The sequence below is a fragment of the Euprymna scolopes genome, chromosome 23 (genome assembly GCF_053919585.1).
Source record: "Euprymna scolopes isolate OS-2025 chromosome 23, ASM5391958v1, whole genome shotgun sequence".
Lineage (NCBI taxonomy): Eukaryota > Metazoa > Mollusca > Cephalopoda > Sepiida > Sepiolidae > Euprymna > Euprymna scolopes.
Genome location: NC_136504.1, coordinates 55,370,813 through 55,384,062, shown reverse-complemented (window position 1 = coordinate 55,384,062; position 13,250 = coordinate 55,370,813). Strand labels below are relative to the sequence as shown.

The 13,250-nt window shown below is 31.6% G+C and overlaps 1 protein-coding gene across 3 annotated transcripts in view; it reads right to left on the bottom strand.

The window, feature by feature from the left end:
• The window catches only part of LOC145245908 (uncharacterized), a 388,923-nt gene that overhangs the window by 142,406 nt on the left and 233,267 nt on the right, over positions 1–13,250 (bottom strand). For all 3 annotated transcript variants that reach the window (XM_080107649.1, XM_080107648.1, XM_080107650.1), the window contains one exon: positions 10,274–10,436. In XM_080107649.1, coding sequence (XP_079963775.1) covers positions 10,274–10,436 — 163 coding nt within the window. The remainder of the gene's footprint in view (positions 1–10,273; positions 10,437–13,250) is intronic.

Sequence of the window (13,250 nt, the reverse complement as noted above, 5' to 3'; positions counted from 1 at the left end):
AGAGTGGGGGAAATTATTGATAGTGGTTTCGGCTAGACGGGTGTTTTTTATGAAAATTTGGCAAGGGGAGGTCATAGACGAGCACTTGCCATGAAAATTTGACATTACAAATGATATTTTATTCACGATGTTTTATCTGGTTATTTGGTTTTATGGTGTATCAACCTTTTTTAGATTAATAGTGAATCCGATAATTTTGAAAAAAAGAAATTTGTGCATTCACTTGTTTATTTTTAAATATTTATTCAAGAGTTTATTTTAATAGTTTTATACGGAAAAAATGTTTTTTTTTTTTGTTTTTTGGCGTTGTAGAACATGAGTGAGTTTTGCTAAAAGAAATGAAAAAAAAAACAACTTCCATGTTTGGTGCATTTAAGTTAAGCCGCTATCTTCAGACAACTTGATCTGATAGCAGCAAATGCTGACATATAATCATATTCATTGGATACAGTAACCTTTTTAATTTTTCGACATAAAATTATTTTTATGAAAATTATTTCTTGATAATTACGTTGTTCAAACAAATAGTTTTCAACCAAACTATAACATTTCAAATTATAAACAAAATTTGACCCTAGTAATTTCTTCCGGCTGTTATTTTATAATTGAAAATATAATCTCTCAATAAGTGGCTTCGATTGACTGCCACTCAACACAAGAATATAAAATTTTTGAATTCATTCGTCAGTGGAAATATTTGGCAATATTTTATTTAGATGAAATAAATATGTTGACTTTCAAGGAATTATTCCATAATTAATGTAATTTAATTTTTTTTTCTATGGAAATCGCTGGAGACAAGGCATGAAGCCACTTGATGTAATGAGCTAATAAGAACGAAAGCTGATTATTGCAACGACAGGAGTGAGAAGATAAAAACAAAATCCTGGCTTTCCTTAACTTCTAGGTTTCATCTGTTATATACTAGCTTGGTTGCCCGACATTGCCCGGGTGTTTGGAGGTGTGTGTTGAGCAAAAAAAAAAAAAAAAAGTCTTAGTAGGCAGGCAGGCTCAAACATGTACTGCGAAGGAGGAGAAGAACGCGAGAAAAAAAAACGTGACGTCTTTTCCGTTGCGTCCATCGCCAAACTGGAAATGGTGAAGGTTTAAATTAAGGCTAGTGAAACGAACAGAGGGGATGACTTTTGAAAATATCGGCGAAAAGAAGCCACCCCTTCTTGTAGAAAAGTACCGAGTTTAGAGTGAAGGAATTAATGTTCTTAGCCAATTTTTCAATATTTCTTGTCCGAAGGGTCAAGCTTCAAAACGATGCCGATCCCATGAAAATCAATCGCCTCTGTCAAAAGTTTTAGGCAGACATACATACATTTAAACAGACAGATAAGATTTATATTATAGATGGTAGAGAAGCCTCGCAGAGAGCCGAGCCATGCGGTCGGCTATCGGCATCCAAGAACGGCAGGGACGCCTATTGACTTTAGTCTTTAAAAGATCAAGGCTGTAGATAGAAGGAAAACAGTGAGCAGGAAGAGAGTTCCACAACCTTCCAGTCTTTGGAAAGAATCTACTGGAATAGGAAGCTGTATTCCAATGAGGTATTAAAACAATGGATTTCTAGAGACTTCTAGACCAACGAGTCAAACGAGCTTGAACAAAGGAAGCAAGGAACATTCAGACAATTCTGAGGAATACATGCCATAATAGTATTTATTTTGTGAAAGGTTCAAGCCTCAGTGCGGATGATACTCAGAATACAATTATGAATTGCTTAAGGCTTTATTGGTTAATATTTCCATCAAAATATTCTCCAACGTGTCATAATGAGGTTCTATTTATTTGCATTCCCACAAGGGCAAAGTTAAACACGTCCAAATAGAGAAACTTGGTCACATCTTTGAAAGAAAATTTAGAAAAAAAAATGGATAATGTTATATAATTTTTTTCATTTAATAAAAAAAAATTATATAACATTATTTGGTTTTTCAAAATTTTCAAATTCAATTTCCAATATAATGTTTTCAAAGATGCAACCCAGTTTTTCTGTTCAAAATTGATGTAAAATTATGCAAATCGATTCAGACTTAACAACAACCGAACATACACTCTTTATGAGGGAAAAACCCCTTGCGTTAGGTGACCGGTCATTAATATTCTGGATATTAGTATCCCGGGCAGAAGTGTCTTGATCTTTAGTGTACAAAAGTCTTCAGAATAAGTAAGGAACGTGAGAGACGGTTTCTTTTGATTGGCTGTTGGTTACCATAGCAACATTTTCAACATTGACGTTTTAGTTTTTGACACCTTCATAAATCATAGCAGAAATGTAGCTCGCATGCCATCTTATTTGGGTTATGTTATGATGTTCTTTGCCATGCTAGGGCTGATAATCTTTTGCTTACAATGTCGCCCGTTAATTCTATTTCTCTCTTTTTTTTTTTTTTGTCCCTTCTTGCTGTTTATTTACTTAATTATATCTTTTATTTGATTTTTTTATTTAGTCAATTTAAGAAGTTAGTAATTATTTTTTATGGATTGTTGACAATATGTATGATATTGAATACAAAAAAGAAAATATTTCAAAACAAAGCCTGCAAAAAATCATGGATTACACAGAAAAATTACCGAATGCAGTATTAAACTAAACTAAGAAAAATAAAAGGACTAGTTGTTAAAACTGGAAAAGAAAAAGACAATTTTTTTTAAAAACTTTGGTCCCTAAAAATTTATTATTTTGGTCTCAAAGCAAAACACAAAATTCTACCCATGCCCAAGTTACCTACATCTAAAATTTCAAGTCTTTAGACCCAAAATTGACGGAAGAATTTGGTAGAATCTGCAAAGCTCAACGCTTTCAACTTTGACCTTTTGGTAGCCAAAGTTTCGCCCCAAAACTAATCAAAATGCTTGTCACATGTCTGAATACCCATCATGTATAAATTTCAAATGTTTAAACCCAAAATTGGCTAAGTAGTTTGCTAGACACTGCAAAGGTCAAATGTTTTGCACTTTGACCCCTTGGCAGCTAAAATTTTCGACCCAAACCGATTAAAAAGCTTACTCTATCTCTGAATACCCTTTATGTATAATTTCAAATGTTTAGATCAAAAATTGGCTGAGTAATTTGGTAGAGATCGCAGAGGTAAAATTTTTTTTAAATTGGACCCCAATTTTCCCTCTTAACATCTACTTTTTTGGGGCTCAAATCAAATTAAAAAGTTTGATCCATGTCCAAGTAACCTACATTTAAAATTTCAAGTGTTTAGACCCAAAATTGGCAGAGGAGTTTGGTAGAATCTGCAAAGATCAAATCGTTGAACTTTGACCCCTTGACAGCCAAAATTCTGGCCGAAAACCGATTATGAAGATTTTCCCAAATCTCAATACACTTTATGTCAAATCTCGAATCTCTAGACCGAAAATTGACAGTTATTTGGTAGGGAAATGTACAAACACACACACATTTTCATATATATATATATATATATATATATATATATATATATATATATATATATATATATATACTAGCATTTCAGCTCGGTATTGCCCGGGTGTTTGGAGGTGTATGTTGAAAAAAGAAAAAAGTGGTCAATTTTTTAAACTTTGACCCCTTAACATTTATCGTTTTGGGCTTAAATCAAGTTATCAAGTTAGATCAATGCCCAATGAACCTATATCTAAAATTTCAAGCGTTTAGACCCAAAATTCTCGGAGGAGTTTGGTAGAGTTCTCAAAGGTCAACAAAAACCGATCACATAGATTTTCCCAAATCTCAGTACTCTGTATATCAAACTTTGAGTCTGTGGATTTAAAATTGACAGTTATTACGTAGGGAAATGTAACCACACAGACAGACACACAGATACATAGACATGTTCACTTTTATAGATATACTAGCATTTCAGCCTGGGGTTGTCCGGGTGTTTGTATGTGTCTGTTGAGCAAAAAAAAAAAAAAAAGGAAAGTGGTACTAGGAAGGCAGGCTCGAACCTGTACCGTGAAGGAGGAAAAGAATGGGAAAAAAAAACCTGACGTCTTTGCGGTTACGACCACTGCCAAACCTGAAGTGAATTATGTTAACATTTAGGCTAGACAATCGAAAGGAGAGGATGACTTTCAAATATATCGGCGAAAAAAAGCGACCCCACCCCTGTAAAAAAGTTCCCAGTTAAAGGTGAAGATATTAATGTTTTTAGCCAATTTTTCGATATTTGTCGTATGAAAGGTCGAACTTAAAAACGATACTGATCTTGGTAAAATCCGTCGCCTCTGTCGAAGGTTTTAGGCACACACGCAAACATACATACATACATTTATATATTGATACTTAAAAATTTTCGACCAAAACAAATTAAAAAGATTGCCCTATCTCTGAATACCCTTTATGTAAAATTTCCAATGCTTAGACCAGAAATTGTCTGGGTAATTTGGTAGAGACCGCAGAGGTCAAATTATTTAAAACTTAAACCCCTATTATGACCCCTTAAAATTCATTGTTTTGGGCTCAAATCAAGTCATTAATTTAGATCCATGTCAAAAGAATCTATATCTAAAATTTCAAGTGTCTAGACACAAAATTGTCGGAGGAGTTTTGTAGAGTTCTCAAAGGTCAAATCGTTGAACTTTGACCCCTTAATCACGAAATTTCTGTCCGAAAACCGATCACATCGATTTTCCCAAATCTCAGTACTCTGTATATCAAATTTCGAGTCTGTAGACTTAAAATTGACAGAGTTATTGCGTAGAGAAATGTACACAGATAGATTGATAGATTAAACACAAATACATAAATATATATGGAAACAATATTGTGTTCTATAAACTTTTTACGCAAATATTATGCAAGTATAAATCATGTAGAATATATGCATGAATATAATTACAGGTAATAGTTAACTAAAGATAATCATCCTATAAGAAAACCGAAAAAACTAATAGGGAATTAATTAAAATGAATGTTTAAAAGAATATGCAAATTAGCTATATCGTTTGCTAGTGAATGCAATTCCACAACCAAGATATAAGAAAATTGTATTTTCTTTTAAAATAAATAGAAAAGAGGGTTTTTAATATGAATATCGATACACACAAAAGAAAACCGAATTTATAGGAGTAAAAAAAAGATTATATATATATATATATATATATATGTATATATACACACACACACACAGAGTTTTGTTTGTTTCATTAGTCTTTTTTTAATCTTCTTATTGAACTTTTAAGATAATCGATAATATGTATTTTTATTGTTACTAATCTATTTCGTTTTCCTTCACTTCCCTTACATTTTCTACTTTATTAATATTTTGTCTTCAAATTAACAAGTGGCATAATCGCCTACCTAGCATCAAATAGACCAAGAATTCATGGCTGGGAGTGAAAAATGACAGCAAATCAACCCTATTTAGTCAGGGATTGAACCTAGAGAGGGATATTCTGAATCCAACGGGATATAACTTTGAGCCATTTTTATTTACTTATTTATATGTCTTGTTGGTCGATTAAAATTCTAAATCTAGGCACAGAGAGAATTATTATGGTTAAAACCCAGTCGCACTGACAGACTAATGTTAAAAGGCTGGTGTCAAGAATGACCTCCAAGTTGACCCGGGTTTTGTTCCATGATAATCGGGAAATCTCGCAGTGAACAGTTAATGCACCTTTTGATTGAGACGGACCAATAGTTGAGAGTCGGAATGAAGTGGAAATATCTGATTGGTTTATGATGAAGGGACTTTCGCCCTAACCCAACTTACCTAAGTATTAGACATGACCCAGGCAAAAATTGAGAGAACAGAAAAGAGCGGCAAAGAAAAATAACAGGAACCCTCTCCGCAGAAATAATTAACATGACAGAATATACCACCAAGAAGGTGAATCTCGCTCGAACTGAATCACGAGTTGTAGAACTGAAGAAAAACAAAGTTTCCTTTTGAGAAGATTGTTTCCTTAAACAAAAGAGCTTACAAATTGAGGCCGTCAGCCCAGACCAGAACATATATGCGAGGACACAAAGTTGACAGTGCGCAAGATGGATGCTATCCATCTCTATCTATTTTCTTTCCCAACCTTTTTCATAGTGGTCACGGCGACAGCTCTGGTGGCGTTAAGAGCATTAAAGAACTAAAAACAAAAGAATAAAGGAACAAGTCATATATGCATTACGTGTTTTGTACACAGCTTCGATTGTTATACTCTATTTTTTTTTATTTCGTTTTTCTTTCTTCTTGGAAACTGTCCTGTTGTAAATTTTCCTTAAAATTCCCCGAAATATATATTTATCTAACTTAAATTAATTGTTGTCATGATTTTGTTTTGAAACATTCCAGCAAAGAACGTCCACAAACCATGTAGAGGACCCATTCGTTTTTTTTTTTTTTAATATACAACAGAGACACGCCGCCGAACCAAGTGAAAATCCATTTACTCTTCTATATAACATATATACGGGTGGAGTGTAATGCAAGACACTAGACACTGACAAGATTTCACTCAGAACCATCTGAATGGTGAACTTTGAGCTTTTATTGAGCTCGGTGCTCCATGAGGTTTGCCAAGAACTTTGTGACTGTCCGAGTATGACCTCTGTCATGGCCTAAAGAAGGAGGTCGAGGCTTGGACAGTTCATAAACATTTTCTAGGCTTTAACACATTTGAAGAAGAATAAACTTTTAACAAAATGGCATACAAAAATATGTGTCTTCTATTTTTTTATCAAGCAAGAAGAGTACCTGTACCAAGACGAGAAAAATCAACTCAACAAATAGAACATTTATATCTCATTACAAATTAAATGCAAGATATAATGATACTAAAACTTATGTCTAGAATCTTTATTGCAATTTTGGTTAAAATACATTGCATACTTTTGATTTTAGAAAAAGTTTCAAACTTAAGACTTAATAGGTCTTAAGAAATTAAAATATAGGGAATCTTGTCTAATTGGTGACTTTGGATGAAATTCAATGCAACTTTGAAATATTTGAATTTTGAAATTAAATGTTATGCCCTATTATGCTACCTAAAAACTCTTTAAAATATTCCAAATGAACTGGAATTTATAGAATACTTAATTGATGCCTGATACTTACTGTTAAAATTTCACAACAATCAGAAGTATCTGAACTTAAATGAAAAGCTTCCACTCCCTTTTACACTTTTTACATGAAACTAAATTAAATAAAATATAGTCTGCAGTTGAACCCCTTACAATGACTATATATGTTCAAAAAATTCATAATAATCAGCTCATAGGTTTAGTAGTGAATCTTATACATACAAACCTACCAAACTTTATAAAGATAGAAGTAAATATACTGAATCAAAAGAAGGTAATATATTACTAAATTAACTGATCTGAGTTTCATGTTGAGGCAGGAAACTATCAGACATCAGCTAACAACTGACATGTAACAATTGATGCCCCAGGGTGGCTTCATTTGATTTTGCTCAAGCTCCCACTCATATTCCTTTTAAGTGGTTCAGCTCTTTTGTATAACTTTACCACATAAAAAGAATAACACTTTATATTTTTTTTAGCTTATTAATTTACCTACTACATACAATAAAATCAGTCAGATTCTCACAGTTTGACTGTGAGAACATTGCATCTGATAAATTGATATTTGATTTTGCCTAGCCATTTTCTCCCACTGAACATTAGTGCATGTTGTGAAGAACAATAAATTTTAATTTTATTTTGAAGTAAAATTTACTCAGAATATATTTGAACAGGGAATTAAGTTTTCTTTCTAGCAGAAAATGTAAATTACAGATGGAAGCAATTTTGTTCTCAACAGCAAATGTAAATTATGGAAGTAATTTTTTCTATCAGTAGCAAATGTAAATTATAGATGAAAGTAATTTTTTCTCTAAGCAGCAAATATAAATTACAGATGGAAGCAATTGTTTTCTATCAGTAGTAAACGTAAATTACAGATGGAAGCAATTGTTTTCTATCAGTAGTAAACGTAAATTCAGATGGAAGTAATTTTTTTCTATCAATAGTAAACGTAAATCACGGATGGAGGTAATTTTTCTATCAACAGCAAATGTAAATTACAGATGGAAGTATTTTTTTTATCAACAGCAAATTTTGCTAATATGATCACATTCTTTTGCTTATTACCAATAAATAATTTAGATAAAATTATATTTTTCATTCAGCTTAAAAGTTGTATAGAAATAAATAAGTAAAACATTTAAATGTCAATAAGGTCACATGATACATATTTTGTGAATGTTATCTAGAGAAAAATACCTCACAGTTGTCAATTTTTATTTTGTTTCTCTTATGTACGACTCATCAGATTTGCTTTGGGTAAGGCATTTCTACTATTAACTAGCTGTATCTAATGTTAACATAAACAAACTTTCAGATATATAGGAAAAAAACATGATAAATTACAAATGAATAATACCGAACATTAAATTATTATAGACTGTTTAAAAAGTAGTTATGCAAATTAGACAGATAAATCAATGTGTATTGGATTTTTTTCTTCAGTATTATATTTCGAAATATTGTATTATTGATTTAATTAACAGTAATCCGTTTTGATAGTAATAAAGATGTGACAAATGAAAAAACATTTGCATTTATTGATTTAGACATATAGGATAACCCCAAAAAGCAATTACCTATTGGATCGCTAAAGAAAAAGAAAGGGGATGAGTTTCGCAATTCTTCATAAAACTCAACCATCTTTGGTATGAATCAATTTTACTCCATCTTATTTGTTCATGAAGTTTAAGTCATGAATATCCAACAGTCTTTATTTGATCACTGTTCGATGTAAAACACATCTGGATATTCATTACAATATTTTCAAGCACTCCTTTCTTGGCATTGCTCTGATTTTGCCTGCAACAGACATTCGTAAGTGACAAGTCAAGCATAAACTGAAATTTATTCAAATTTGATTTAATTGTAGAAAAATTGTGAATTTTGTTACCGTTTTGTGCATAGTATGTTTTTTTAGGGTGATTATCTTGTGTATATTTTTGGAAATGGAGGTCACCATATGCATTGGGGTAGGGGATATTCTGTGTATTATTTTGAGAGGAGTGCCACCCTGTGTATTATTTTGGGAGGTGGTGTGATGCTGTAAGTATTGTTACATAAGTTAGACGTTTTGGGTCTATTTCATCTGCTGATACTTTTTTTTAAAAATTCTCGTCAATTTATAGAAGTCAGATTGTAAAGTGATTTTTTTTTTCAAAAGTCATATTGTCATAAACTTTCTAATTTCTAGAACTTTCAACTAACTTAAGTTACGTTTGGAAAAACTGTAAAAATGTGCAGATAGCAAAGTTGCGAAGCCAGAATTTATAAAATCCAACTTTGAATCTAAAAATTTCTACTCCAGATTCTCATATTTAAAAAATTTCCACTGCAGATCTTCAGCTTCTAAAAAGTTCCACTCGAATCCTCAGGTTCCAAAAATTCCCACTCCGAATCCTCAGGTTCCAAAAATTCCCACTCCGAATCCTCAGGTTCCAAAAATTTCCACTTTGAATCCTGAGATTCCAAAATATCCAACTCCAACTTCTTATTTTAAAACCGGAATGATCCATTACTAATGCTGATTCTCTTGTAAGGGGAATCCTCAAGAATTATGGCATATCAATAATTTTCTTTTTTTACTTTGTATTTTAATGGCATATAAACTGTAATTCAATTTCACGAATTTACAGATTCTTAAACATTTGAGTAACTTTAAGATTCCAAAGAATGAACATTTTCCCAAGTTCATGACGTTCATCATCAGTTTTACATGTTGGCATGTATTGGGTTGTTTTTAGAAATTGACTGCCAAACTCAACTATCTCTGACCAGGACTTTATTTATTCCTCTTTCTTTCAAGTCCATCCTTATCACTTCCTCCCATGTTTACCCTGGCCTCGCCCTGCAAACTGACCCTGCTACCTCAACTGTTTGGCATCTATTAACCCAAGAGCTTTCATCTAGTCTTTTAATATGGCTATATCACCAAAGGTTTCTGGTCTGCGTACATTTCCCTATACTCTATAATGTCTAGATTTAATCTTCCTCTGAGATCATTGAAACCAAATCTTTTTAAAGACTTTTATTACATATCCATTGTATCATTTCTCATCATGCAACGCATGTCCTCAACATTTAATGGTCAGGTTTAATTAGAAATAAAGCACTTTTAAGCAACATCGTCTTAGAATATATATTTGAACCGATCAGTGAAATTCCTTTGCGGCAATATTAAACATTTAAAAGTCAAGACAAAACCGATCATTTTGTAAGTTGACATGTGACATAAGAAATGAAACTTACTTTTGACCAAGTAGTGACTTTTTGAGACTCGTCTTTCCAACTTTATCTTTACCCACCAACATCAGCCGCGTACGGTAAAGAGCTTCGATTCCTGAAAGGCATGCTTTCTCGTAAGCCCGCATCGCCACCTCTCCTCTGGCAAATATTTCTTTAGGAGCATCATCTGTTCAAAAGCAAAGACAATGAAGCGTTAACAGAGATTTTAAAACAAGCAATTCATAGTTCGAAAAAGAAAAAAACCTATTGGGTGTTTGTTACCTTAGAAACTCGATTTCATCACGACACTGCCTAGAACTGTTTACCTAGGAGAAGAGAATACTAGAAGTGACCAATGTCCTTTTGGCATTTTCTTCCCTGATCTTTCTTATTAATATTTATGTATTGGCAGCAGTTTGAAAAGCATATCTTATTTTTCTTTTATTAATATTATTGGAATTTTTCCCCTTTTCCCTTGTACATATTTGTGAATTATTCCATGGATTTCGGCCTTTTGATTATTTTGGACCATCTTCCAATTACGGGATTTCCTTGGATTTTACTTGTGCAAATGGAAATTCAATTAACTTTCTTGAAGTTATATTTTTGGATTTTACCGTCATTGGATTATTTATCTTTCACCAGACTATCCATTGACGTGTAATCACCTTTTTCTTCACCACATTCCCTCTGCTTCACTTTTTTGTTATCAAGTAAGATCTTTGACTTACTTGTTGTTTCAGCAAATACTTTTGTATGCAAAATCCGATCACGCATTTTGCTAATTCCTACCCTCTGATGAGAAGGAAAATATTTCTTCGAAACTCCGCAGATTAAGGAATATCCACTTATCAAGTGTTTCCTTTTCAGATTAAATATGTTTTTAACTCTTTTTCAAAGTGTTTTTTAACATGTTTTATTAACTGTTTGCTCATTATATATATATATATATATATATATATATACATATATATATATATATATATATATATATAATTTAAAAGTAGATATAGAAGCAGGCTATTGGAATAAATGCTCAATTAATTTTTAACAAACATCCTATTGCCCAACTTCTTACCCAGGTTGGTCTTCTATAAATCTGGCTTCCATCACAACACAGCTCATTGCCTATGTGATTTTCTACAATTAAGAAATTGGATTTTTTTTTTTAATTATTAAACTGTCACCACTTGGTGAATAGATAGAAAATTTATTCGGTTAAATCCAAAAGTTCAGTACACAAAGTTAAGACGCCGGAAGTGGACTCAGTTTAGATAAAATATGGAACGAAACGGAACTCACTAAACATGAAACAAAATATAAAACCATATGGAAATAATTTATTTAAAAAAAATCATTTTAGTTTTAACACTTCTTATCATGAAACACTAAAAAAAAAAATATAATAAACTTCAACTTCCGTTTCGAAGGTAGCTACCTTTTCTATGATACATTATTTATGACAAAATTATGTGATAAAATTTGTGAAAGACATTCTCTCTAAGAATTAAAAAGTTAAAAACATTTTATTTACAGAAATGTAAAAAAAAAAAAAAAACAATTCTTTTAATCATTTTTGTATGAATATATTTTAAATATTAAAAAAATATATATTTTTAGAAATGTAAACTATGAAAGTTTAAATTACTTTTTGGAAATAAAATATTTCCATATGTATATATTATTAAATACAGTAGAACCCCGGGGTACGGCATTAAAAATTAGTAATAGAATACAGTACAGTATTTAATACACATGTATATAATCAAATAACATTATAAATAATACCGTAACTATATGAATATATTTTAAATATTAAAAAAAATATATAAAAGTTTATTATTTTTTTTATTGTTTCATAATAAAACAAAAAATGTTTCCATATGGTTTCGCATTTCGTTTCATGCTTAGTGACTTCAATTCCACATTTAGCTAAACCGAGTACACATCCTGTGTCTTCATTTTGTGTACTGAATTTTTGGATTTATCCATTTGTTATATTCACTTAAAAGATATGTTGAGAATTGATTTCTAATATGAGTTCAACAAATTTGGCAAAGTTGACTGATTCAATAGAAACAAGAATTGTAGCATCAGGTTCTTCAATGTCCATCAGAATCTACTTCAGTGTGAATTTCACATTCTTTTTATATGGTGGTATTAAGCCTCTGTCGATCAGAGCCAACCATGGGTGATACATTTAGATGCTAGCCTGGGTGGTGTGATATGGCAGACAGGCTGTTGGCCACATAGCACATCCCCTCTTTCCACATCACTGATGCTGTTAATCCATGCCATCATAAGAACTGCTAGAACAAAGTTGTAGGTAATGCCGAACTGCCTTAGAGTTCAAATGTTTAACAAATTAACCGATAAACAATTTCTACTTAATTATATAAATTTAATATTCAAAACAAATAAGACGTTGGTGGGCGATAGTATTACAAAAATATGTTTTTAATGAGGTGAAGGCAAGAGGATGTAAGAAACGACATCAGCAGACAAAAAATGTCCTTGAAAAAAAAAGAACTAAACGAAAAAACATGCTGTGAAAAGATATTTTTGAATTAGATTTTTCTTTAATAAAAAAAATACATAAAAGAAATTATCGTTTTCGAAAGTATTTCAGAGAGAGAAAAAAAGAAAATTATTGAAGATATAAAAATTATGCTAACATGAACAATTTAAGTGAATTGTAAAAAATAAATATGGATGCCCAAAAGAAGCATAATTTTCAAATCTTATCAGAAAAATAGTTTACAATGTTTCTTATTTTATTTTCTAGTTAGTACTCAAAGAATTTTATTACCTCTAACAAGGGGGTTATGTTTTTGCTTGAGTTTGTTTGTCTGTTTGTGTACAACCTAGTGTCCTCATCGTTTGACTAATCGTCACCAAACTTGGTCAGAATATCATAGTCGAACTTAGAACTGACATAATTTTGGAATATTTATGTAAAAAGTCAAGAATGAGGAAAAAGTAAAAGTCTCTACACTACTTT